This window comes from Bos indicus, chromosome 22 (genome assembly GCF_029378745.1).
Source record: "Bos indicus isolate NIAB-ARS_2022 breed Sahiwal x Tharparkar chromosome 22, NIAB-ARS_B.indTharparkar_mat_pri_1.0, whole genome shotgun sequence".
Taxonomy (NCBI): domain Eukaryota; kingdom Metazoa; phylum Chordata; class Mammalia; order Artiodactyla; family Bovidae; genus Bos; species Bos indicus.
In genome coordinates this window covers 35,808,634-35,836,279 of record NC_091781.1, presented here as the reverse complement: position 1 = coordinate 35,836,279, position 27,646 = coordinate 35,808,634, and the positions used below count along the sequence as shown (strand labels likewise).

The window sequence follows — 27,646 nt, the reverse complement described above, 5'->3', positions numbered from 1 at the left end:
AGTAGAAAGTTTTAAGAATAGACTATTTCCCACAGGGAGTTCAGTGAGCCTCTCCCAAACTTCAACCACTAGGGAACCCAAGAAGATTAAAGAAGAAAGGGGAGGGGGGGAAAGAAAGAGAAGAATCTGAAATAAAGTTCCTCATACAGATCAATACTGTCTGGACTCTTAACTCAGTTGGTGCACAAAGCATTTGACACTCAGAATCTGAAACTTTAAAGCTCTAATTTATTTAATCTCTAAGACAATCCTTTAAGGAAGCCAGGCTGTTTATCATGGGTGTACATACGTTATTTCACACAATAATAAATTTAGCAGAGAGGATGAGATCTAGTTCAGGATATCCTACAGTGGAAAAACAAAACAAAACAAAACACAGTCTCATACCTCCATGGGATTTAAAGTCTGAAGAGGAAACTTGCTAAATAACTGAACTCAAATGAACACTAATTACCAACTGTTAAATTCTATAAATGAGAAGTTTGACATGGGAAGAGTGAATAGGACAGAATCCAACAAAAACCTTAGATGAGCAGAAGTTGGCAAAGCAAAGAGTGGGAGGAAAAGACAGCTGCAAACAGAGAACAGCATATGCAAAGACCCTAATGTGGTCCACAGTTTCAAGGATTCAAGGAATTAACAAGAGGCTCAAGGAACTGAAAAGTTGGTGTAGTTAACTTACCATGAGAGAAAGAAAGAAGACAACATGAAGTTGAAGAAGGAATTTTATACTTTAAAAATACAGAGGAGACCACAATCCTGTTGATATTAATTTATATATCATTATCTTCTATGTTTTGTCTGTATTAAAAACATTACCACCATTAAATGGTATCAAACTATTTTATACAAGTTGATATTAACACTAATCTCATGATAATATCAGCTAAAAGGGAAATAATTTTTCTTATAAAAAAATGGAGGAATGAAAATTAGGGAAAAGGGGTATCTTCCCTATCTTTTAATATCTAACACATTTATATCTTTAAAAATGTAGAGAGAAGAAAAGACAAATTTTACAGCTTTTTATTGGTTCTGTAACATACTCCCCAACACTATTAAATATGATGTTTATTCTATTTTTTTATCTAAAAGAAAAAAGCTAAAGAAAAAAAATCCCCAAATCTTTTCTATCCTTTAAAAGTAATGAGGCCTGAAAGTAGCAAGATTCTGAGCTTCCAATTTTCTGTAATGAAGCTCAGTAGGGATGCATACTGTTTGTGAATGTAAATAAGTGAGAGCCAATGAAACGTTGGAATACATGCATAAATGCCCAAACTGCAACAAGAACAGAGGTTAGAGTGTAAAACACAGTAATATCAAACCATTTTACATTTACAAGAAAATCTTACTCAAAAGCAAATACATTGACTAGAATCTTAAAACATGCAGTGCTGAATTTTCAATGTATCTTATTTAACACAGTATTAAATGTGTGTGTCTTCTAAATTTAGGGTTCACAACTCAACATGATTTTGCATACCACCATCCCCCCACTCCCAGCAGCATTTGGCAATATCTGGAGACAGCTTTGTTTGTCACATTGGGGGAGGGTTTCTCCTGGCACTGAGTGGGTAGAGAGGCTGGGAACATTGCTCATTCCCTACCATATATACAGGTCAGCCCCACAACAAAGAACTATCTTGGAACAACCCTTTGGAAAGATCTGGGAATTATCAGATTTCATTTTTTAAAGTTTCTTGAAAAAAATTAAACTTTTGAGTCAAACTAGGATGCAATTATAAAAACACTTTACCCTGAAGTGGAGCTTCTCTGGCTGGCTCCGGATTACTTGGGGGGTGGTTTGGAATAGCAGGAGGCACAAGCGATGAATGATCTTCTGTCCATTCTACAATGAAAACAAGAAACAGTTTACTGTTTTCCTTCCAATCACTGGTCACCTTACTCAGGATTCACCACCTTCTTCATTATAAAACTACCCAAACCAATAAAACCAGAAGCAGAGAGCTTCACTTGAAAAGAAATTGGTATCTGATGCTATTCTATGTAGGGCTTCCCAGGTGGCGCTAGTGGTAAAGAACCCCCCTGCCAATGCAGGAGACATAAGAGATAGATGTGGGTTCGATCCCTGGATCAGGAAGATCCCCTAGAGAAGGGCACTGGCAACCTGCTCCAGCGTTCTTGTGTGGAGAATCCCATGGACAGAGGAGCCTGGCGGGCTACAGCCCATATGGCTGCACAGAGTAGGACACCACTTAGCACACCTACTCTGTGTTAAGGTCCCTCCCTGTGTGTGTGTGCGTTTTTGTCTCTTTCTCCTAAGACCTCTGAGGACAGAACTAAAACCAATAAAAATACAACCAATAATATCTCCAGTTCTCTCTGGCTGCAGAGTTCAAAGTGAGATCAAGTAAAAAAATATCAGAAAAGATATACAGTAAACTAAAGCAGGCCCAATAAGGCAGAAACTTCTATAATTCATCTGAGACTTGGCTGGGCAGCTGAAGTCTGCTTGGCTGGGGCAGTAAAGGTAGGTTTCAGGAGTTTGGTAAGGTGCTGTCCCCTATCATATCTAAAACCCGAGGGGGACCCATTACAAAAACCCCCGAGTCCTAACTAGTCTAAGTTTACGAACTAAGGGTAGTCTCGTTCACTTTGAAGACCAAGAAATAACTCACTGTGAATGAATCTTAAGAATCATTAAGATTCATTTGTGAGTTTATGTACACAGTCAACTGTGTACATATAGTCAATTTTATACTCATTTTTCAATTGTACATTCTCATTCCCCAAATTCATAAAAATATTTCTTAAAATTTTTAAATAGAAAAGAGATTAAGGTAGAAAGGAGAACTTCTCAATAGCTGAGGGCGCGCGCGCGCGCGCGCGCGCGCGTATGCACACACACACACACACACACACACACACACACACTCTCTAAAATACAGCCTATGGCCGTGGTTGGCAAACTATGGCTTACAGGCCAAATTGGCCCCCATGCCTATTTCTATCAAGCTTGCAAGTCAAGAACGGCTTTCTAAATGATTCAGAAGAATATTTTGTTGACACATAAATTACATGACACTCAAATTTCAGGGTTCAGTGTTTCAGCCACATACATTCGTTTACAGTCTATAACATATTTCATACCATAAGGGCAGAGATGAGTAGCTGTAATAGATGCTGTAAGAATAGAAAAGCCTAAAGTGTTTATTATCTGGTCATTTACAAAAAAGTTTGCCAACTTCCATGCTATGGTCTATATTTATTAAGTTCAATATGATAATAAGAGAAGTACTGAATTTTATATTCATATAAAAGGAGCAGTAAACCTAATATTTTTAAAGACTGCAATGAAAAATGAAGAACAATCTAAGCATCTGCTAATACACAGATGGCTAAATGAAGTAAAGAGATTCATAAAAGGAATATTATGCAGTCATTAAAAATCCCAAGGTAAATCTATATTAAGCATCCTTGAAAAGGTGCAAGAGATATATTTAACTGAGAAAAATAGGCCAGAAAACTAATATGTATGTAAATACAGAATGTATTCATATACATAAATTATGACCTGGTGTTTGTTAAAATCTGCATATTTGTATATCCCCAGAAAATTTCTGCACATTGCTTATTGCTGAGAATAGAATGGGAGCCAGCAGGGAGATGCAAATGTTCTCCACTTCTGAACTGTTCATGTTTTTGTGAAGAGCACGAAGTAACTTTTACTTTTTTGAGAGCCCCGAAAATTACCAGCTTTGTCTGATGCCTGCTGCTGCTGCTGCTAAGTCGCTCCAGTAGTGTCCAACTCTGTGCGACCCCAGAGACGGCAGCCCACCAGGCTCCCCTGTCCCCGGGATTCTCCAGGCAAGAACACTGGAGTGGGTTGCCATTTCCTTCTCCAATGCATGAAAGTGAAAAGTCAAAGTGAAGTCGCTCGGTCGTGTCTGACTCCTAGTGACCCCATGGCCTGCAGCCTACCAGGCTCCTCTGTCCATGGGATTTTCCAGGCAAGAGTACTGGAGTGGGGTGCCATTGCCTTCTCCGTCCCTGATGCCTACATGCCTACAATTAAAAGTTAGTTCCATACCCTGCACATCTTCTTAAAGTGCTAGCAGTGGTTTGGATTTAGATACAGGACACGACTGAGCGACTTCACTTTCACTTTTCACTTTCATGCACTGGAGGAGGAAATGGCAACCCACTCCAGCATTCTTGCCTGGAGAATACCAGGGATGGTGGGGCCTGGTGGGCTGCCGTCTATGGGGTCGCACAGAGTCGGACACGACTGAAGTGACTTAGCAGCAGCAGCTGTGCAAAAGCTCCCGGGGACAAGGGAATTTTGTCACCATCAGAAATGTTCTCCAATCTAACAACAGCCCCTTTCTAAATCCGAGTGGAGATTGGGTGCTTTTAAACTGGGCCCCCCACTTTAGCTGTCTGGGTTCAGGGTGTGGACTCTAGCAGAGGTTCTGCATCACTCCCCACGCTTCCAGGACATTGAGTTCCTAGCACCACACAGGACATGATCCTCGTGGCCTCTTCTGACCACACGGGGGTGTCAGTGCCCAGGCTTTGCCTGGAGCTTCTGGCCCACAGATAGAGGGAAAGCCAACCTTCTGGCTGCTGTTGCTGTTGCTGTTGTTGTTGTTGCTGCTGCTCCAGCTGCTTCTTCCGTTTGGCTTCTAGAACTGGGTTCTCATATTGTGTCTTCCTGTTGATGTGGCTGGAACAGAAGGCATATTGCACTCAGTTAGGAAACATTTTGTCCCACAAGCAAAATGCCAATCAGGCCAAGTTCCCTTGATTGGACCTGAGCAAAGCAGGTGGTTGAGCATTTTGTGTCAAAAAGCACAGTTAGGAAGATACAATAAAAATAAAAATGAATGGTTTCCACACATTGACTGCTTATCTGTACCAAGTATTGTACAACCAGTTTTACATGTGATTTATTTTAAAAATCTCCAGTAAATGCCAAGATGAAGGTCCTATTTTTATTGTTATTTTGTGGATAAGGAAAATAAGTTTCTGAGCAGTTAAGTAACAGTTGACCTAACAAAACAGAGCTAGTCAGCACTAAGGAGGCTTCAAGCTCAGCATGGTCAGCTCTCAAGTCCCAGGACTGTAAACACCGACTCTCCCAAATGTCCAAAGAATCACGTGACAAAGGACATTTCTTTAATTCAACAAGAAGTCAGTTACAGAATTATTTTAAAATGGAGCTGAAAGTGGATATGTGGTGTTGTCTGTAACATGTAGTGCCAGAAACTGCGTGTAACTTTCTACAATACAGTTCATGGAACCATAAGCACCCTGCCCCCCAAAGATCAAGTTAAAAGAAGGACTATACCAACATCTGTCAACTATTTTGATCAATAGGCATGGAGTCAGGATTCAAAGTATAAGCCCTAGGCAAAAAGATTTCATCCAAATGCAGCTAACCTAAGCAAATGTGATGTGTTCAAAGTGACAAAGACCCAGATACTTCAGATGGCTCCAAAATGAATAAGGGCAAGGAAACATAAAAATACACACACATACATTACAAATATATATATGAATCCAAAGCACTTTTTTTTTTGCCATTCTTATTCAGTGTATATATATGTAGGCTCCCCTGTTGGCTCAGCAGTAAAGAATTCGTCTGCCAATGCAGGAGACCTGGGCTTGATCCCTGGGTCAAAAAGATCCCCTGGAGAAGGACATGGCAACCGACACCACTATTCTTGCCTGGGAAATCCCATGGACAGAGGAGCCTGGCAGGTTACAGTCCATGCGGACACAAAAGAGTCAGACACAACTGAGAAACTAAGCAACGATTACGATATATGTATATATACACATATTACATCAACACATATATATACAGGCCTACACATATTTTTTACCTCATCAAAATCATATTTCATAAGAAGTTTAGAAATATTCCTACTCTGTGATTATTTAGAACTCAAAATACTGTTTTCAAGCCAGGCTTTATTTTTTAACAGTTTCCCTGGAAGCTCAGCTGCTAAAGAATCCACCTGCAATGCGGGAGACCTGGGTTCGATCCCTGGGTTGGGAAGATCCCCTGGAGAAGGAAACGGCTACCTTCTGGTACTGGAGAATTTAGAAAGTTTAAATGAATAAGTAATCACTGAGAATCTCAGACCTGAGCAAAACAGGGCAAAACAATAGGCAAAGCTGATGCTCTTCCTGAAGATAAACAACTCATACTCATATGGTCTATTGAGTAGTTGCTTTTCGCATTCATTCAAATAATACCTATTATTAAGTACCTGCCATAGACCAGGACTATGTTTGGCTCTGGCAATACCGTAGTAAACAGAAGACATGTTGCCCTCAGGGATTTTATTCTATATCATCATCAGATTTGCTGAATATTTTCTTATTCATTATTTTTTTCATTATAAGATTAATATAATGCTACTATTAGTACTTGTTTTTACCTTATCACAATGGCAAATTCTATTCAGCATAAATGTATATAATTACAGAAGAATGCAAACTAAAATGTGTCTTAATAGGCACTTACTCTACATAGTAGATACCATAGACAGGGTCTTCAATCTTTTCCCAACCAGCAGGCAGTTCTGAAAAATAAAAGAACATTCAGAGCAAGAAGAAGATATTCCTGAAGAGCCTAGAGATTTTCAACAACCAACTTAGTCAAAAAAAAAAAAAAAAAGAGTCATAAAAATACTGTCTTAAGTCCAAATAAAAATACTGTCTAAAGTTCAATTAAAAAGTGAGCATTATATTATCAGTGTTTTTCCACACAAAGAACAATTCTTTACTGATATTTTGTATAAGCAAAGGAAACTTAATATAATGCAGTCTTAAGTGCCTTCATTCTAAATCAACTATTAAACTAGATTTTAATGAAAATATATTTAAATTTTGCCTTGAATGCCTGGTTCCCATCCTAAATATCTGCAGTGTTCTCATTCTATTGCTAGACTGCCTTACCACACAAGCAAAAATGGATGAAAATAAATGTTCCTTTTCATTTTCAATGCAAGTCCCATTTTTGCTCTCCCTAGAATACATTAAAACTTGCATCTAATTTTCTCCTTGTTCCTAATTAAAATGCTACTAAGTAAATAAAAATGCCCACCTGGAGTTGAGTTCTTGAGTTGTACACACCTATCACTCAACTGGCTACATCTGGACAGGCCCAAATCTTCACCAGGCTGTGCCTATGAAAGCAGAAACATCGGTCCTGCTCTCCCAAAACTCTCCACATAACTGGGTATACTTCATTCCTTTAAATGCTAGTGGTAAAATGGTGCTGGGGAATATGCATGCCTTTCGGAAAACTCCTCTGTGCTCCACTGAACTTCACTTCATAAAGTTTCATATCGAAAGTTGCAACTCCGTTAACGAGGTAACAGAGGGTTCTGTCATAACAAGAGCTTATTTCCAAAAGCCCACTGCACCAGATGACCCTGTGAAAGAGCAGCTACGTGGTATTTTGTGTCACTGAACAATTTTTCAGGCAGAGCTGCAATTCTCAACTTAATTTCAAAGCCACTCTGCTCTGTGTGTAGTTGAGGCAAGGTGGTATAGAACACTGTACTCCAAAGCGAACCTTTATTCCTAGAAGGACACGTTAGGACTGACTTGAACTGAACATTACACTTGATTGAAAAACAAGACTTTAAAAAAACAATCCATGATTTTGTGGTCACCATTTGAAAATAGTGACCATTTCATCAGGGCTTAGGTTTTCCATAAGACACAAACAGTTCTACACTAAAATGGAGTCGTGCATGCACACACACACATGTGCAGACACAGATACACAGACACACACACACACACACACACACACACACACACAGGCTAATTACTCAAAGTTTACATTTTGCTCAGATTTGGCTGCACATCAAGAGACATTAATTTTATGGGTTTTGCTCCACATGTTATTTGTTTGCAAACAGAGACATGTTTTCCCCTCCCCCTTTCTTCACAGGCGTGGGGAACACTTAGCAGGTTCTAAAGAAGTCTGAATACTGGGAGACACAGCTACTAAAATGCAAGGCAGGTCCAATGTGCAGATGTTGACACAACTTGGCTTTTTTATACGCAGTGTCTTGTGAAGTGATGCGAATCAAATGCCTGGGAAGTGGTTTCCCCTTACAATGCTGGAAATTACCATTTAAATGAAAACGAACCAGGAAAAATATTTCCAAAGAGCTGGGAAATCTGAAGATTAGAAAAATGCAAATTGGTGCCCAGGCATATGTTTGTGCTGGCACAGGGCAGAAGAGTGAGTGGGTATTAGGGGACTGACTGCACCTTGTTTAATGAATCAAACTTCTTTTCAAATTCGGCAGCCTTAATGTATGACCTAGGGACTTCGCTGGCAGTCCAGTGGTTAAGACTTTGTCTCCCAGTGCAGAGGGTCCGAGTTCTATCCCTGGTGGTTGGGGAGCTAAGATCCCATAAGACTCTGAGCCAAAAAACCAAAACATAAAAAAGAGAAGCAACATTGTAACAAATTCAACAAAGACTCTTTTTTAAAAAATGGTCCACATTTGGGGAAAGAAAAAAAAAAAAACTTAAAAAGATATATATGGCCTGATCATCTTTGGCTAACATAGGGAAAAAATTAAGAATTCGATCCATTCCATTACTTGTCAAACATTTGCTGAGTGCCTACTCAAACATTTGTTGAGTGCCTGAGGGTGTGCTAGACACCAAGGACACAGAGATAATTACAAGGGCACCGTTTGGGCAGACAATTCAAATATGGCACAGGGAGTGCTCTAATGGAGGTCCAAGAGGGCTTCAAGAAGAGAAGCCACCCTTGACTTAGCCGTGTCACCTACTCGACAACTTACATACTAGGGTTGAGACACGACGTTGGCCAACTGGTACTTGGACATTTGCTCTTCTGGGACAGATGAACAAACTCCAAAAATGGTCCAGCTTTTCAAGATAAAGCTCATTTAACACTGAAAAGATAGATCTCTCACTTCCAATGTGGTGATTAACTTAATAATAGGAATTCATTTCTGAAAGCTTAAAATAGAAATTGGTCATCGATTTAAAACAGGATGCTTGTCTTGCAGTGTGCCATTTGGGTCTAAAAAGTTGAAAATGGGAGAAAATACTGAAGCCTAAAAAATGATGACATTAAAATTTTTTTCTTACTCTAAAGTTACTTAAGAGAGCCACGCCCTCGTGTCTAACAACTGTCAGACCTCAGACCAGTCTGGACAAGATATCACTGAGACTGAAGGTGGCGAAGATCCTTTTGGGGTTGTCCAGATCTAAGGTATGAACCTTAGCCATTCTCTTTTCTATCTGCCTCATGTTCAGCTACTTACTAACATCTTGAAACCACACCTTTCCCCTAGATTTACCTCGAAGGTCAAATGTAGATTAAATAAGGTTTGAAAACCTTTTACATAGCACCTGGCACCTAAGCTTAGCTAATGGCAATTGTAAGAAAGGCCAAAAGGAGCAGGACAGATCCACGTGGCCTGTTAGCTTGCTGTTCCTACCACTAAAAAATTCACGCTGTACTAATCATCACCATGGAAGCGAATATGGAGCAGACTAATGTTCCCAGAGTTTTGTCAACACACAGATTAAAAGTCATGTTCACAAACAGAGATAAATTTCTAAACTGTGATTCAGTGTTGGCTGAGAGGGGACCTCACTTCTCTGTCTCTGCCTCCTAATTGGCTGCAGCACATGAATACTCTGTAATTCAAAAAGAAGCCTGTCCAAGTGCTTTTTGATTCTGGGGAGTTTACTACAGAAGATGTGATAAATTCTACAAACCCAAAGTGCATAATGGAGCTACCGATTCAGCACAAACAACAGAGCTCAGAAATGACAACTCTGTAAGCAAATGATCTGGGTCCAATACTCAAGCCCACAACCCCTACTTCTCAGACGCAGATTATAGAGAGGGTGTCCTTGTCACATCTAGAATCATATTTTCCAATGAAAACCTTGACAGTTGCTATTGTCTGAAATTAGGATCCTCTTATTAAGAAAATGGGCAGTGAGCTTGTCAAAAGAACCTGAAGTGAATGCAAGGAAAAAGTGTGTGTGTGTTATACAGAGGACACATACAGACAAAAACCAGGGAGTCCTATCTCTACCCACAAGGACACATTTGGGCCAACTCTGTAGTATACATGTTGCTCTCCTGTCCCATATTAGACACAAAAAGTATCACAAGGAAGAAGAAAAATGTCCAACAGGGAAGAACTGGTTAATAAATCAGAAAATTGGCAAAAACAATATGTGATCACAGGGACAAATACATAGTAAGATACAATATCATTAAGTTTTCTCTTAAGCCCCATAGGAGCTCGTCTTTACAGGTTAGGAATAGGAAGCTAAGAGAAGGTGAATGACTTCCCCAAGGTGACAGAGTCAGTAGGTGGGAGAGCCCAGAAATGAAGCCAGGCAATGTGCCTTGACCCCTGAGACAGCTTCTGCTTTACCAAACCATCTCCCAGAACTGTGGCTCTGAACATGAAAAGGGATACTATGCAGCCAGTAACACTTACTTTGCAGTCTTTAACAGCACAGGAATGTTTCCACAATGTTACAGGTATACCAAAAAAGAGGACAATTGATTTTTCCCTAAAAATGTCAACATTCAAGCTTCCAAGAAGCAAATAGGCTGCACCCCTGTGCACAGTGGAATTATCTCACCAGCCAGCTACACATGGTGGTGGGCGCTCACACACATCAGTCAGGCAGCCAGGGGCTACAGTCCATGGAGTTGCAGAGAGTCAGACACGACTGAGCACACACACAGAGTAGTTTAAACTGGTTCCACGAAGGACTGAGGCGCTCATTTTTCATCTGGAAAACCTAGTTCTGTCTTTTTCAACAATAATTAATATCACTAGATTAATATATTTTTTAACTTACGAAATGAGTTTCAAATTGTTCTATTACACAGGCTGAATCTCAAATCATTCCTACCACAATGACAACTTACTGTATGTCTTTAAAAATATATCTTTCAACAGTTATTGACCACTGTTGACATATCCACCAAAAACAACAGGATACGTTCCAAACATTAACAAAGATAGAGCAAAATTCTATTATATCCTGAGCCAACCATGATAAATCATCTTTATTTAGATAATAAAACATCAAACTGAACAAAACCCAATAATCTGTATTAAATATTTATATTATCGGTTTTTAAGGCAAACTTAAAAATGCTAGCCTGATTGAATAATCTCAGGACAGTTCTATTCATACTGATGTTAAATAATCTTGTTTTAAAAATATATTATTGTCAATTTTCCATCAGCCAAGGCTTTCAAGTGCAATTTAGCCAAAACTTGTGCTTTCCCATCTATCGTTTCATACATGCATCAGATGGAAAGCAAACTAAGTTTTATACCGTTCAAAGATGAACATTAAACGTTTAACTTACCAGGGAACATAATTCAATATGTTCCAACAGCAAAGATAAGAGTTTGGGATGATCAACTAATGTAAATTATTCCCAAACTGCAAGAACTCCGAGCAGTCAGACTTGATTTCTACTGACATACACATTCGAAGGACAGTAACACAGAAACCAGCATCTGGTTTTCAAGCCATTCACTACAGTTACAAACTCAACAAGTAGCCTGTGACTAACAATATTACACTAGGACTTAGCAACCATTCAGTTTATCAGTGCAACTGTTGTACTGCTGTTACTCTCCCTACGATCTTTTAATTCGTCTGGTAGATTTTTGTTTGTTTTGCTTTTCTATATTCCCCACGGAGAAAACCACTCATACCAAATAAATAATTGAGACTGAGATAGACTATAGGAGAGTTCAGGGGACATGGCAAGCATCTATCCCTCGGTTTTTTCTTAATCCTTAATTTACGAGAGTACTGATCTGCTAACTCTCATTCTAGCCCCAATTCCCTCAGACATTTTCTTTGTAGACACAATTTATTACAACTCTGTATGATGTCTGCAGTCAGACACATGAGTTGTATACGACTGACCTTTCGTGGCTAAGCCGGAATGAAAATCGTAATTGAAGAAGTTCAAACTAAAGAAACAGAGGGATTAAGCAAGTCACTGGAAACCAAAGCACCAGAGCAAGTCATGCAGGCTGGGAGGGTTTACCTAGTTCACTGTCCAGCTCCTCCGTATGGATCCCTTCTTCTCCAAAGGAATAGCAGGAATGAGACAGAAAAGAGAGAAAGAAAAATTCAGACACCAGCACCAAGGAAAGAAACTCCCTTCAAGAAAAACAGCAAACACATCACTTTATTTTGTCCTTACCTGCATTGTGGCTATTTCATTGGCTTGGCTACTCAACTCGAGACCTCAGTGTAAATCACAAAACGGGAAGAGCTGATACTGGCAACATAATTACATGGCTCATTTCCTTGCAAGTCAAAATAAGGTTTGATTGGTTGTAAAAGATGACAAACACCTTTGCGGTTTTTGGTGTTCTTACGTGGGAAGTCACTTATTACAGACCTTATTTCGAGCAAACAAAGCTGCTAGACCTTTCAATATTAGTCCTTTTAATCCTTCTATGATCCTCTAATCTGCGAGGCAATTATACTCACAATTAAAAAATTACTTAACCTATAAGTAATACTACTGCCTGAAAAACGGAAGGTGAGGTCAAACTGAGAACAAAGATTCTAAGATAAGCTATACTTTTATCTTTCAAAAGCAGTTAGAAAAATGAACTATGTCAGGATGATATACATCGGGGGGTGAGGCTTGAAGGCTGCCCTGAAAGGACGATTGGGAAGCAGAGTTTACTTTGTGTAAGATTTCTAAGTCAAGCAGCTCAGAAATATTAGAATGAAAATGTTCTCTGTAATTTCAATAAGCAAAACAAGTCAAGATCCTTTTCACTCCTGACCATCTCTTGCTGTCAGTAAAACATTTTGTGATAACTGCAAAGAGAACATAGGATACCATACAACAAGTCACTTCATACACAGTTATGGTTGTCCCCTCCACCATGAGCTAAACAAGCATGGGATCAAGGCAGCTTTCACTACTGCAGCGCTCAGTGCCCACTGGAGCCCTGGATATATAACAGGCACCAAATATTTCTCAAATGGATGAATAAACAAACAAACAAATGAATCGATTATTGACTTTAGTCACCAACTGCCAACAATAAGGTAATAAGGTGGTCGCTGGCACTGTTCCCTAAGAAGGGAATCTTAGTTACATAAAATCTTTCATGAAAATCCTCATTAGGATATTATTTAAAATATCTTTTGGGGCACTCATTCATTCCCTTAAAAATTCTTTAACGAGATTTACTATGTGCAAGTCCCTGAGCCGTCATCTGAACGTTATGTAAAATTTAAGGAAAAGACTTAGAGTGAAAAATGGCTAGAATTCAAGCTCGGCTAGAGTGGGGCTTCTCGTTTATTGTGTTCAACGATACAACTGACATTCCCAGAATGCACGTGACATACAAAAAGCATTCAACAATTATTCGTGGAATGTAAGAGCATTCTAAGAAGGGAGAACTGCACATCTAACTATCACAGAGCGGGAACTCAGTAAGGACTGGGGGTGATGGACAGAATGTGCGATGGAACTAGAGTCAGACAAGCTTAGAGGCTGAACCACAGAGAACTTGGAAAGACAAGCTTTGAACCTGGCATTCACTGAACAGACTGGAGAGCTACAGCATTAAACAGGGCTTGAGGCAGTGGTGATAAAGCAAACACATTTTAACAGACTGCTCTGAATACAGTGCAAGAAGGAGAGTGGGCAAGAGTGTGGGTCGAAGATCGGCATGACCTTGACTAGGATGGTATACAGGGTGAGGAAAATGGAGAATGAATTCCAGAGACGCCAGGGAGGCAAGGTGAACTCAGCTGGTAGTACTGACAGGGAATACTTTTAGAAGACCACATTTGGGTTGATGGGAATCATTAGTTGGGTTTTAATCAAAATGAATGTAAACTCTCTTTAGGACAAAAAGCATTATTAAATATTACAATACTGGCCCGGAGCTCACAAGCAAGGGAGAAATCGAATGGAACTAGTAAAACACAGAAATCACAACAAGGGTTATACACTGAATATCAAAATCCCAAATTAGTTTATGCTTTTTTGAGACAGGAAAAAGATAACAGAATGTTTTTTATATAATGTTATACTGTTACATTCAACATGCATATGACCTCTAGAGAGCAGAAAGAAACACAGCAACAGTACTGCAAAAGAACAATGTGATTCTTGTGACCTGATATAAACAACACAAGCCGGTTTTGTGGTAATTGGCAGGAGAAAAGGCAGATGTGGGAATGGATACTTGCCACTGTGGTAGAATCTGCCTGTATATACTAAAACCATTTGCGGTTTTACAGGCACACGGACATACATATAGTTTCTACCAGAAAAAGAACATATGAATTCTAACGGTGAAGCGACCATCACTAAGTGAACTGCACTGGATATGAATACATACTTGCTCCAAAGGGAATAATGTTCACACCAGTGACATGAACTCTAAGAATTAAAAATTATTAGAATGGCTAAAAAGAAAATTCAGTAATTGTATCAAAATTGTATCATTTTTCTCAGTAAAAGCTATTGGAGTCTTCTATTATCTATCAAATTATACTAACAGGCATGTTCATACATTCCCAGTATAATTATAATGGATAGTGAAACTGAAGATCTGATGGTAATAAGAGGGCCTAAAACAGTTTCAAAATCTCAGGCATCAAATGAAGATTACATTCTGTTCCAAGAAGTTTTATGGTTGGATGTATTTTATGTTCTTATCTTTGAAAACTGGTCACTTCTGTATCACATGTTTAAGAGAATGTGTGAACGATCATGATAGCCCATTATCCTTAAGCATGCAAAATAATGCATTTGCCCATGCCTATTTCTTTTCTTCTTTACGACTAAGCAATCAGAATAAAACGGGTCTCTCAGTTATGCCTCCTCAGTCAGAAGGATTTGTATTTCCACTTGAAGTTACTCAGATAAACATGAACACACAATTCTATGTTCATTTCATGCAATCTTACAATCCACATATATCCTGTAGTTTAAAGCTTTCACAGGATCATAATCATACTTTACTGGCTTATATTTTCAAACAAATATAAAGTTTATACAGGCAATAATTCTGCCCCATAGAATAATAAAGTTTCACTAACTTACAGTAAAATGTATATTCAATAATTATACTACTAATTCAAATGCCAGGAATGAATAATGAGTAGTAAATCACTCCATTTCCCTTTTAATTTGTCCGTGTCAAAGAGCAATTTTGGTAAAACAGGACAAATCAAAAGGGAACACACTTGTTCAACCTTAATTTCTTCTTCACTTTTGCGAAAGTAACTAGAAATTCCAAAGCCTTGAATTAGACTTTATTGACAGCTGAACCTTTTTTCTTTAAATTAACAGGAAGAGTGGGGCTAAGGGTAACACCTCAGCCTCTTTTGTGGAAGAATGTACTTTCTCGTATTTAAGATACACTCTAAGCCACACAGAGATTCCCAAACATAATAAGATCTGCTTTCTTAATGCTAAACCTGGAGAAACACTCAAATTATGAAGCATGAACACTTCAAGAAAAGTTTCTAATATTTTTTTCTCTAATACTGTCACAATATATGATTACAGTTCAGTAGGTAAGTGACCAAAGCATTTTTGGGTTCTAAATTTGTAGAGACTTTCTAGAGTTTTCTCCAAGTTCCTGAAGGGCTTCGGTTGCATCCACATCTGAATCCTTCCTGGCTGTGCTGCAGCTCTGTCTCTAAGAGAGAGCTGAGTACGTCTTTATGTTTAAACAAACTGTTCTTCTAAAACAATTGTAGAGATTTCTCTCCTGCTTTTGAAAACCATAATGCACTTACTAGAAACTGGATTACCTTTCAAAAACTCTTTGTTAGAAACCTGGCTGACCTTGCTACAACTCTGCACTTCCACTGCAAGGGGCACAGGTTCAATCTGGTTGGTGAACTAAGATCCCACATGCCATACAGTACAGGAAAAGGATAAAAAATAAAATAAAATTTGCATGTGTGAACAACCCCACTTAAACCCAGACTTTCTTAGCCCCTTACCATCATCTTCACACTCCTCCAGAGGCTTCTGCTGCTTGTTCAGGCACCGAGGGTCTAACCAAGATGTTGTTTTTGTGTTGTGGCTGAAATTCAGAAACAAGAAATACGTTTGAAAGGGTGGGGTGGGGGGTGGAATGTAAAAACTCAATGACAAAAGATTTAAACAGTCTTGAATATTTACTCTTCACTAAAGCAAAGATACTGTCAACAGTCAACTGAGGGCAAAAGAGAGCCCTGGAATAAGAAGCTTGGAGAGGCTGGACATGAAACCCTACTTCCTTCAGGAGGGTCGAGCCCAACCAGAGAAGTGTTTCAATAGACACCGTTTTCCTTCGATCAAGAGACAGATGATAGGCAAATGACTGGGCTGATTGACCTGAAGTAGATTTGGGACAAAATTCTGCTTGAGCAACCAGTCCATTCTATGCAAACTAAACAAGAGGATCAAAGAGCTACAAGTCCAACAGTTCAAGCTGCAAACCAAAAATGAAACAAAGAAAAAAAATTTTTTTTCCGCAAGTGTAGGTAGTGAAGTCTTAAGTTTCAGTTCAGCTTAGTTCAGTTCAGTTGCTCAGTCGTGTCCGACTCTTTGCGACCCCATGAATCGCAGCATGCTAGGCCTCCCTGTCCATCACCAACTCCCGGAGTTCACTCAGACTCATGTCCATCGAGTCAGTGATGCCATCCAGCCACCTCATCCTCTGTCGTCCCCTTCTCCTCCTGCCCCCAATCCCTCCCAGCATCAGAGTCATTTCCAATGAGTCAACTCTTCGCATGAGGTGGCCAAAGTACTGGACTTTCAGCTTTAGCATCATTCCTTCCAAAGAAATCCCAGGGCTGATCTCCTTCAGAATGGACTGGTTGGATCTCCTTGCAGTCCAAGGGGTTCTCAAGAGTCTTCTCCAGCACCACAGCTCAAAAGCATCAGTTCTTCGGCGCTCAGCCTTCTTCACAGTCTAACTCTCACATCCATATATGACCACAGGAAAAACCATAGCCTTGACTAGACGGACCTTTGTTGACAAAGTAATGTCTCTGCTTTTCAATATGCTATCTAGGTTGGACATAACTTTCCTTCCAAGGAGTAATGTTGAAAAAACTGTCACAGTTTTTAATTCTAATTCAAATCTTATTAATTGATGGGAAAAACTTAAGGCTTAAGTGAAAAACAGAATATGCAAAAGCCTACAAACATTGTCTAAAATGTGTTCAAATAAAATAAAACAAATGAAAGGTAATACAGTTACAAGTATCTCAACCAACAATACTTACTTGTCTATGTAGAACTATCCGAATCTAATCTGTCCTAATTTTGCCAATCATGCATACTTTTGCAGGCATGTTAAGAATTTGGGGGTTTTATCCTCAGAACAAGGAGAACTTTCTGAAGGTTTTAAGCACCAGTGTAGGTGGGGGGTGGAAGGTGGGGAGTGGAGAAGAAACTGGAGGGTATATTTGGGAAGGGTATGTGGAGAATATACAAGACTAGTGCTCAGAACAGTTTGGACCTGGAGATGAAGGAAGAGAAATAACTGGCTCAGAGAACAGGGTATAACCCAGGGCCTGGCTGAGATGCCTGCAGGAAAGTCTGGGCAGAGACAGAGCTCTTGGGAGACGGGGTCCAATAAGCAAAGAAAGCTGAAGGGGAAGAGAGAGGGAGCTGGGGAACCATTATCTTTATCATGAAGCAGGACCTCTAGAATAACCAAAAGCCCAATTAAAACTATCTTAACCTGCTTTGTCATTTACATATAAATTACAATTTACTTAATCCTTAGCCCTGTGAGAGGAGTATCATTAGTATTAAAATGATGACTCCCTATTTTACACATGAGAAAACTGAGGACAGAGATGTGAAGAAACCTGCAAAGGACATCCTGCTGACACACGGAATCAAATCCAAGGAGTCCCACACTAGAAACCATGGTCTGTGCTAATCTTACAAATAAGAGAGCAAAAATGGAGAATGACGGGAGGGAATATTAGGTGTGATATTTTAAAAAAACACTAGTATCTCAAGATAATTGTAGATTCACATGCAGTTGTAAGAATGAACAAAGAGAGAGCCTACATTCACCTTACCAAGATACCACCAAAGGTAACATCTTGCAGAACTATAGTACAAAGTCACAACTGGGATACTAACAGCCAGTCAATATATGGAAGGCTTCCATCATCACAGGATCCCTCATGTCGCCCTTTGATAGCCACACTCGGTTCCCTTCCAACCCTTACCTACAAAAAACCCACTGTTAATCCCTGCTGCTGCTAAGTCACTTCAGTCGTGTCCGATTCTGTGCGACCCCACAGAAGGCAGCCAACCAGGCTCCTCCGTTCCTGGGATTCTCCAGGCAAGAACACTGGAGTGGGTTGCCATTTTCTTCTCCATGGCGACCTCTAATCTGTTCTCCATTTCCGTACTTTTGTCATATCAAAATTGTTATATAAATGAAATCATAGGGTATAGAATCTTTGGGGATTTGCATTTTTCATTCAGCATAACTCTCCTCAAGATTGTTGCATACATCAGTAACTGTTTTTATTGTCAGCAGTGTTTCATGGCATGAATGTACTACAGTTTAACCACTGAAGGACACCTGAGTGGCTTCTAGCTTTGGGTTATTTAGAAGAAAACCTATTATAAACAGGCTTTCCTGGTGGCTCAGCTGATAAAGAATCCACCTGCAATGTGGGGGACCTGGGTTCGACCCCTGGTTGGGAAGATCCCCTGGAGAAGGGAAAGACATCCACTGGATCATAGAAAAAGCAAGAGAATTCCAGAAAAAACATCTACTTCTGCTTCACTGACTATGCTAAAGCCTTTGACTGTGTGGATCACAACAAACTGCGGAAAATTCTTAAAGAGATGGGAATACCAGACCACCTAACCTGCCTCCTGTAAAATCTGTATACAGGTCAAGAAGCAACAATTAGAACTGGACATGGAACAATGGACTGGTTTCAAATTGGGAAAGGAGTAAGTCAAGGATATATAGTGTCACCCTGCTTATTTAACTTATATGCAGAGAACATTATGTGAAATGCCGGGCTGGATGAAGCACAAGCTGGAATCAAGATTGCTGCGAGAAATATCAATAACCTCAGACATGCAAATGACGCCACCCTTATGGCAGAAAGCAATGAGGAACTAAAGAGCCTCTTGATGAAGGTGAAATAGGAGAGTGAAAAAGCTGGCTTAAAACTCAACAAGCCAAAAAACAAAGATCATGGCATCCGGTCCCATCACTTCATGGCAAATAGATGCAGAAACAATGGAAACAGTGAGAGACTTTATTTTCTTGGGCTCCAAAATCACAGAAGAGAGTGACTGCAGCCATGAAATTAAAAGACACTTGCTCTTTGAAAGAAAAGCTATGACTAACCTAAACAGCATATTAAAAAGCAGAGACATTGCTTTACCAACAAAGGTTCATCTAGTCAAAGCTATTGTTTTTCCAGTAATCATGTATGGATGTGTGAGTTGGACCATAAAGAAAGCTGAGCACCCAAGAATTGATGCTTTTGAACTGTGGTGTTGGAGAAGACTCTTAAGAGTCCCTTGAATTGCAAAGAGATCAAACCAGTCAATTCTAAAGGAAATCAATCCTGAGTATTCATTGGAAGGACTAATACTGAAGCTCCAATACTTTGGCCACCTGATGTGAAGAACTGACTCACTGGAAAAGACCCTGTTGCTGGGTAAGACTGAAGGCAGGAGGAGAAGGGACGACAGAGGATAAGACGGTTGGATGGCATCACTGACTCGATGGACACAAGTTTGAGCAAGCACTAGGAGGTGGTGATGGACAGGGAAGCCTGGTGTGTTACATGCAGTTCACGGGGTTGCAAAGAGTCGGACATAACGGAGTGACTGAACGGACTACTATAAACATCTATGCACAAGCTTTTATGTGAATGTAAGTGTTCACTTGGGCTTCCTAGATGGCTCAGAGGTAAAGAATCTGCCTGTCAATGCAGGAGACACAAGTATGATTTTTAGGTTGGAAAAATCCCCTGGAGAAGGAAATGCCAACCCACTCCAGTATTCGTGCCTGGAAAATCCCACGGACAGAGGAGCCTGGCAGGCTACAGTTCATGGGGTTGCAAAAGAGTCCAACACAACTTGGTGATTAAACAACCACAACAAAGTATTCTCTTCTCTGGACAAATGTGCAATGGCTGGGTTCTATGCTAATTGAAATGTTTAGTTTAAAAAAGTGCCAAACTGCTTTTTGGAATACCACAGAATTTTACATACCCACCAGCAATGTGTTAGTGATACAGCTTCTCTGCATCTTTACCATCATTTAGTGTTTTTTAGTTCATTCTCTAATTGGATTTTTTTTTCTTTTTACTGTTGAGTTTTGAGAGTGGTTCAGATGGTAAAAGCGTCTGCCTACAATGTGGGAGACCTGAGTTCGATCCCTGGGTCAGGAAGATCCCCTGGAGAAGGAAATGCCGACCCACTTGAGTACTCTTGCCTGGAAAATCCCATGGACAGAGAAGCCTAGTAGGCTACAATCCATGGGGTTACAAAGAGTCAGACACAACTGAGTGACTTCACTTTTACATATTCTAGATACCAGTCCATTTTGAGATACAAGCTTTATAAATATGTTTTCCCTGTGTATAGATTGTCCTTTCATTTACTGACCAGTCTTTGCAAAGTGAAATTTTTTCATTTTGATAAAGCTGTGTTGACCAATTATTCCTTTTAGGATTATGCTTTTGATGTCACATCTGAGAACCCTTTACCTATTACTAGGTCTCAAAGAATTTCTATTTTTCTTCCCCTTAAAAATTCTATTACTTTACATTTTATACTTTATGATGATTTGAGTTTGTTTTTTTTTTTTTTTTAAATAAGGCAAGAGGTCTAGTTTCAGGTTAATTTATTTGCCTTTGGCTGTAGAGCTGCTTAGAGTACCATTTTATTGAAAAGGTTACCTTCCGTGCATTGAACTGCTTTTGCATTCTCTACTGAAAGTTGGACACATTTGTGGGTCTGTTTGTGCGTTCCTTTGATCTATGGGTCTTTTTCTTCATCAGTAGCATTCAACCTTTATGACAGTAGATTTATAATAAGCCTGATATTGGGTAGACCGATTACTATGACTTTATTCTCCTTTTCAAAACTGTTTTAACTAGTCTAGTTCCTTTTCCTTTCGATAATAAATTTTAGAATAAACTTGTCAATACTAACAAAATGCCTCACTGAGATTTTTGACAGGATTTATATTAAACCTGTACACACATTTGGGGATAACTGACATCTTTACTATACCAATTCTGAGTCTTTCAATCCATGAATAGAGTAGGTCTCTCAATTTACTTAAACTTTCATTTATTTCTTTCATCAGCATTTTGTAGTTTACAGAATACAAATACTGTACATATTTCATTATATTTATACCTAATTGATTTTTTAAAGTAAATGTAAATTATATTTTATTTTGAATTTTGTTATCTGCTTGTTCATTGTTAGTATATAGATATACCATGGATATTTGTATGATTAGCTTCTATCTTGCTGAACTCATTTATTCTAGAACTTCTTATATATTTCTGGTGATTTTCCAGTTAGACAACCAGTCTATATACCTTTTATTTCCTTTCATGAGGGTTTTGTTTTTTGGTGTCCGTTTGTTGGTGTTTCTGGATTACTGGCTTCTACAGCTCTAAATCTGGGATATATGAGGTAAAAAGAAAATTCAGGGAATTTATGACTTGTCATTTCTGTGATCCCAAGTTCCCTAGCCAATCTGCATTATTTTTATTTCCTTTTCAAGTCCTCTTATGTTCATTTCCTATACAATATCCAGGGTCTGCAAGTTTATGCTTAATTTTTAATGTTCCAGTATTTCTTCGATTTCCCATAAAACTGTAGAGCTAACATAGACTTACATGTGTATAAGTAAAACAAGGTAGATCTGAGTCTATAGAAATTTAACTTGCTATTCGATGTAAGACAGTCTAAGATGAAGTTTTCAGGACGCGGGACACTGGAAAACTCATCAAACAGGATACACTGCTGTTGTTTAGTTGCTCAGTTGTATCTGACTCTTTAGTGACCCCATGGATTGTAGCCTGCCAGGCTCCTCTGTCCATGGAATTTCCCAGGCAAGAATACTGGAGTGGGTCGCTATTTCCATTTACAGGGGATTTTCCCAACCTAGGGGTTGAACCTACATATCCTTCATTGGCAGGTGGAGTCTGTAACACTGAGCCATGAGGGAAGCCCAAATGTGTGCATCTAATAATTTAATGTGTATGGAATTGGGCTGCTGCAGACCAAATCACAGAGTTGTCATCATAAGCTATACTTTTGCATAAATTTTCTATTAAACAACAGACAAAAGATTGGCCTCAGTTCAGTTCAGTTGCTCAGTCGTGTCTGGTTCTTTGCGACCCCATGAATCGCAGCACGCCAGGCCTCCCTGTCCATCACCATCTCCTGGATTTCACTCAAGCTCATGTCCATCGAGTTGGTGATGCCATCCAGCCATCTCATCCTCTGTCGTCCCCTTCTCCCCCTGCCCCCAATCCCTCCCAGCGTCAGGGTCTTTTCCAATGAGTCAATTCGCATGAGGTGGCCAAAGTACAGGAGTTTCAGCTTTAGCATCATTCCTTCCAAAGAACTCCCAGGGCTGATCTCCTTTAGAATGGACTGGTTGGATCTCCTTGCAGTCCAAGGGACTCTCAAGAGTCTTCTCCAACACCACAATTCAAAAGCATCAATTCTTCAGCACTCAGCTTTCTTCACACTCCAACTCTAGCACTGATTAAAAGCTAAACTAGGTTATAAAAAGTAAGCAAATCAGCATACTCTCCTCTAAAGAACTCAAAGTCTTGGATCTTCATTAACTATTTTTACTAACCACAGTCCTCACTAACCCTCAAAATAACCAATTTTTTTTTCAAATTTATCAAGTCAGTCTTGAGCAAAACTATTAACACATTCTTTTCCAAAAGTTTGAGTTTCACATATTACTGTATTAGGAATTCCTCTGTTGTTATTTTCCTTTGCTCCATACAATTCTTCCTTACTAACAGACATAATTTAAAGGACAACTTCTCACAAAAGCTAAGTACAAAATTCTAAGCTTATAGCTGACATCCGTTTTCATAACATTTATGTTTCTCTGTAATAACCACATGATGAAGATAAACATGGTAACAGTAACAATAATACTCACTAATTGGCACAAGCCCAAGTTTTATATCCCTTCTCTCATCTAACTCTCACGAAAATCTGACAGGGTAGGCGTGATCAATAACACTCATGTCCTTCTACAGATAGGGAAAACTGAGATGCGGAGAGGCAAACTCAAGGTCACACAGATAATGAACTTTGGGGAGTTCTTAACCACTGTACTTTCCTAAATCCAAGGCAAAGACTTCACTGTCCACCCATGTCTTCAACAAGCATTTGTTATTAACATGAAGACACAAATGTGGACTGGCATCTCCTTCAGGCTGGAAAATAACCCAGGAGCAATAGCTCACTCATCTCTGATTTCCTAGGTTAGTTCTGAGAAAGGATGTTTTGAGACCCAAGCCTTCTCCCTTATTCCCAAATCTTTAAGAAAATTGTACTTTCTTATCCTTGCTGATTTTTCTGATTACAGAATGTATGCTGGAATATCTTTCTAAGTGGGAATATGTATTCAAACCCCACAGAAATGTATAATGTAGTTAAGAAAATAAATTCCTTAAATTCCTTACTTAAACTCAAGTGTTAATAGATATTTCTGGAATTTTCTTCACATAGAATTGTATCTACATTTTCACAGAAAACAAATATACACACAGCACAGTACATAAGTGTATATACCCATGTATTTTACAAAATAAGATACTTCATGTTGTTCAGAAATGTCCTCTGTTGTTATTGTTCCATGAACAGCAGACCTGTAACATTAATCCATCTGAGTAGAACAGATTTACCTACGTTTTGAATTGTTTCAAAGTTTAATTGGTCTTTTTATTTTTATTTTTTACAGGTTCATAATACTATGGTGAATGTTAACAGGAAATCTCAAAAGGAGGGACAAAAAATTTTAAAAATTGACTGTCATGGTTAAGAAATTATATTAGCTCAGATTTTCTAGAAAGGTTTCAATTTTATAAATTTTTTTGTTCCTTTCCAGTATTGGTTGCTAATGTTTAACTATATAATATTTAAGTTTTTAATTTTAAAAGACTTTTCACATCTTTATATTCTCAAACTTTAACCCATTTGCCTTGCACCATGTAAAAAAATTAACTAAAAATATATCATATACCAAAATGTAAAATGTAAGCTGTAAAACTTCTAAAACAAATATAGCAGAAAATGACTGAATTTTGACTTCAAGTCAGGTAACGATTTCTTAGGTTCCACAATAAAAGCACAATTCACAAAGGAAAAAAGAAAGTGATTAGAGTTCATAAAAATTAAGAACTTCTGGCTCTTTAAAAGATGCAGTTAAGAATGAAAAATCAAATTTGGACAAAATGTTTGCAAATCACAAATGTAATTAAGAAACTGAATCAAAAATATGTGAAGAACTCTTTAACACTCAAAGGAAACTGTAACCCAATTAAGAAAAAAAAAAAAAGCAAAGGATTTACCTCTTCTAAGGAGCTAGATATATTCTTCATATTAATATATAATATCATAATTTATATATGCACCATAATTTAGTTGTTTGACTCTTTAGGGAAATAATTATTCTTATGCTTCCTCCAGCTCTTCAGATGCAATGGTTAGGATGTTATGCTAATTGCTTTTTTTGTACAAGGCTTGTTAAATTGTAGGAGAGAAGACCAACAGCATGTGATCAATCCTTTTAGAGTTAATTTACATCTGTAGCTGCTAGAGAAAGAGAAAGGAAATAGGGGGGAAAAAGGGAGAGATTCAAGTAGAAATAATGGTACTTTACTCTATAAAATAGACTTCTCCATTTTCGGTATAGGCCATCTCCCAGTTTTCAGGTAGAGGACCTAAATTATCCTCTGCAGAAAGAGGTAGGTATTGAGGGAACTTCTGAGAAGGGTCCGTGATGGGAGCAGCGATGATGCTACTATTCACAGGTGGGTGTGCTGCTTCTTGGAGACTGTGCTCTTCTTGGTCACCAGAATCGGCTATTTATTCACCAGAGAGAGAAAGAGAGAGGAAAACAAAAAAATTCATCAATCATACTCCAAACCAGGGTGATCATTATTGTGCACACTTATGTTCTTAAAATCCTTTCCTAACTGCAGGACATCAACTATATTCTGTCTTACTTAGATGAAAGTTCTTTTAATAGAAAACACTGACATGATGAACCAAATTTATTTTACTGAAAAAGAAGAAAAGGAGAAAATACGCTCAAATAATGCATTACTCACAATCCCGGAAATGTCAAAGAAGAAACATATTCATGACTCAAACCCTCAAGTCCCTCTAACTTTAAGAAGGCCATCAAGTCACAGACTGAGCTGAACTCTCATTACTTAGGTATCATTTGGCTTCATGACTCAAAAGGACTTCTGGGGCAAGGAAAAAGTCCATGCTGAAAACACAGAGATAGTGACATTATCATCCATTTGTAAAAATTTATCTAAAATATTTTTGGTAGATGGTGGTGAATATCAAAGAATGACAAATCAAACTAACAAGTCTACAAAGGTTTAGAATATAGAGACAGCTCCACCAATGAGTCAGTCTAGCCTCTTTTGGAAAAGTGAGTAGAATGTTCCTGTGAAAACCAAGACAGTTACCCCCAAAAAGTATCCTGTGGGTGGACTGATTTGACTTGGGTCTTGAAGGCTCTAAGTTTCTGAATCTCTTTGCCTTCTTGTTAACTAGAAATATCCAGAGGGGATGTCATCAGAGTTTCCACAAACGGCATTGTTGACATTCTGGTTGAATTTTTATAGAGGCTGATGATATTAAATGTCAATCTCTATGGGACTTTAAAACATTAATCGGGGGATGTAGTCATTTTCTGTCTCCCACAATAGTTCTCCTACAGACATTTCTGATTTACTCAAAGCCAGCTGAGGAATAATAAAAGGTTGCTTTCAAATCTTTCTCTGATGAGTAGCTCCCAATGACACACATGAGAATAAAGGCAATCCAAAAGCTGGATGGAGGATGCGTCAAGCCTATTAAACAACTACCTCCACCAAATACCCACTGCCTCGGAGAAGGAAGCCTGGGGTCTTTCAATGCCCTGCATCTATAACCTCTTCCTCTGGCACCAACCACTCGGATCTGCATTTGGAAATCTTCTCCTTCATCGGAGGTTTGTGTGGTCCGGGTGGACACTGACCCATGCCCACTCCAAGCTCACGCAGGAGGCTCAAGTCACACCCATTTCACTCTTGCCTTTACGGTTGGATCAGGCACATGATCCCTAGCAAACTACTGATGGTTCAGCATACAAGTGCTTGCTGAACTATCAGGCAAGAGGTAGCCTCTTGATGCTAAAATTAATAAGCTGGTAGAGTCTCATGTTGTGAGATGAGAATGCTGATGGTGCTGATGGCCATCTTGATGAACCTTGGCAAGGCTTATCTGAGAACTAAACCCTCATGGAGAAAAGATGAAATATGAGAAAGTCACCCAAAACCCCTGATGAAGCCTCTCTGATTACATGTACTCCTGGCTTCTCCGATTGCTTGATCCCCTCAACTCCCTCTCCTGCTTAAACCAATCTGAACTGCTTTTACAATTTGCACCCATGAGTGGCGATTAGTAAAATTTTAAGTTAGAAGAAAAAAAGAGGAAATTAGGCCACCATGGGAGAAACAGTTTGAAACTGGTGTGAGCGTATGTGTTCAGTTGCTTCAGTCGTGATCGACTCTTTGCAACCCTAGGACTGTAGCCCACCAGGCTCTTCTGTCCATGAGATTCTCCATGCAAGGATACTGGAGTGGGTTGCCATGCCCTACTCCAGGGGATCTTCCCTAACCAGGTACTGAACCTGTGTCTCCTCTGTCTCCTGCACTGTAGGCAGACACTTCACAGCTGAGCCACCAGAAAAGCCCTTGAAATTGGTAATGAATAACAAAAATTCAAAAGTTGGCAAGAATTAAAAGCATGCATGTGTGCTAAGTCTCCTCAGTCATGTCTGACTCTTTGTGACCACATGGACTGTAGCCCTCTAGGCTCATCTGTTTATGGGATTCTTCAGGCAAGAATACTGCAGTGGGATGCCATTCCCTCCTTCAGGCATGGCTCCCTACTTCAGAGAATAGATTTGGAATTAGGTTCAAAATACATACTTTGAGAGCACCCAGGTGATTGAGATTCAAGTACAAGCATTACATTTTGAAGACTGAGATACAAAAAGTACTAAAAAAAAAAAAAAAAAGAAAGAAAAATTCACTGGAATCTTTAGTTTCTCAGATAGGTTTAGTCAGCTGGCAATGTGCCAGAGTACGGTGCAGCCACATGGTACAAATAATGGATATCCAGAACACTACATCCTATCAGAAGGAAGTAGAGAACTCTGTGCCAGGCAATTAACATCCTGAAAAAAGTGGACTCAGGGTTTCCAGATCTCTGACTCTTTACGAGAAGGTGGAAATTTATATTTCGATGCAAAAATTACCAATCTACCAATCATAATTCCTTAACAAA

General features: G+C 39.1%; 1 protein-coding gene across 18 annotated transcripts in view; it reads right to left on the bottom strand.

Moving 5' to 3' along the window:
• The window catches only part of MAGI1 (membrane associated guanylate kinase, WW and PDZ domain containing 1), a 640,650-nt gene that overhangs the window by 84,344 nt on the left and 528,660 nt on the right, over positions 1 to 27,646 (bottom strand). For 9 of the 18 annotated variants that reach the window (XM_019984506.2, XM_019984508.2, XM_019984495.2 and 6 more), the window contains exons 5-10: positions 24,957 to 25,158; positions 16,033 to 16,115; positions 12,083 to 12,121; positions 6,497 to 6,554; positions 4,578 to 4,687; positions 1,757 to 1,849 (exon numbers count right to left, since the gene is read on the bottom strand). In XM_019984506.2, coding sequence (XP_019840065.1) covers positions 1,757 to 1,849; positions 4,578 to 4,687; positions 6,497 to 6,554; positions 12,083 to 12,121; positions 16,033 to 16,115; positions 24,957 to 25,158 — 585 coding nt within the window. The remainder of the gene's footprint in view (positions 1 to 1,756; positions 1,850 to 4,577; positions 4,688 to 6,496; positions 6,555 to 12,082; positions 12,122 to 16,032; positions 16,116 to 24,956; positions 25,159 to 27,646) is intronic. The other 9 variants (XM_019984507.2, XM_019984512.2, XM_019984496.2 and 6 more) reach the window with 2 other exon arrangements.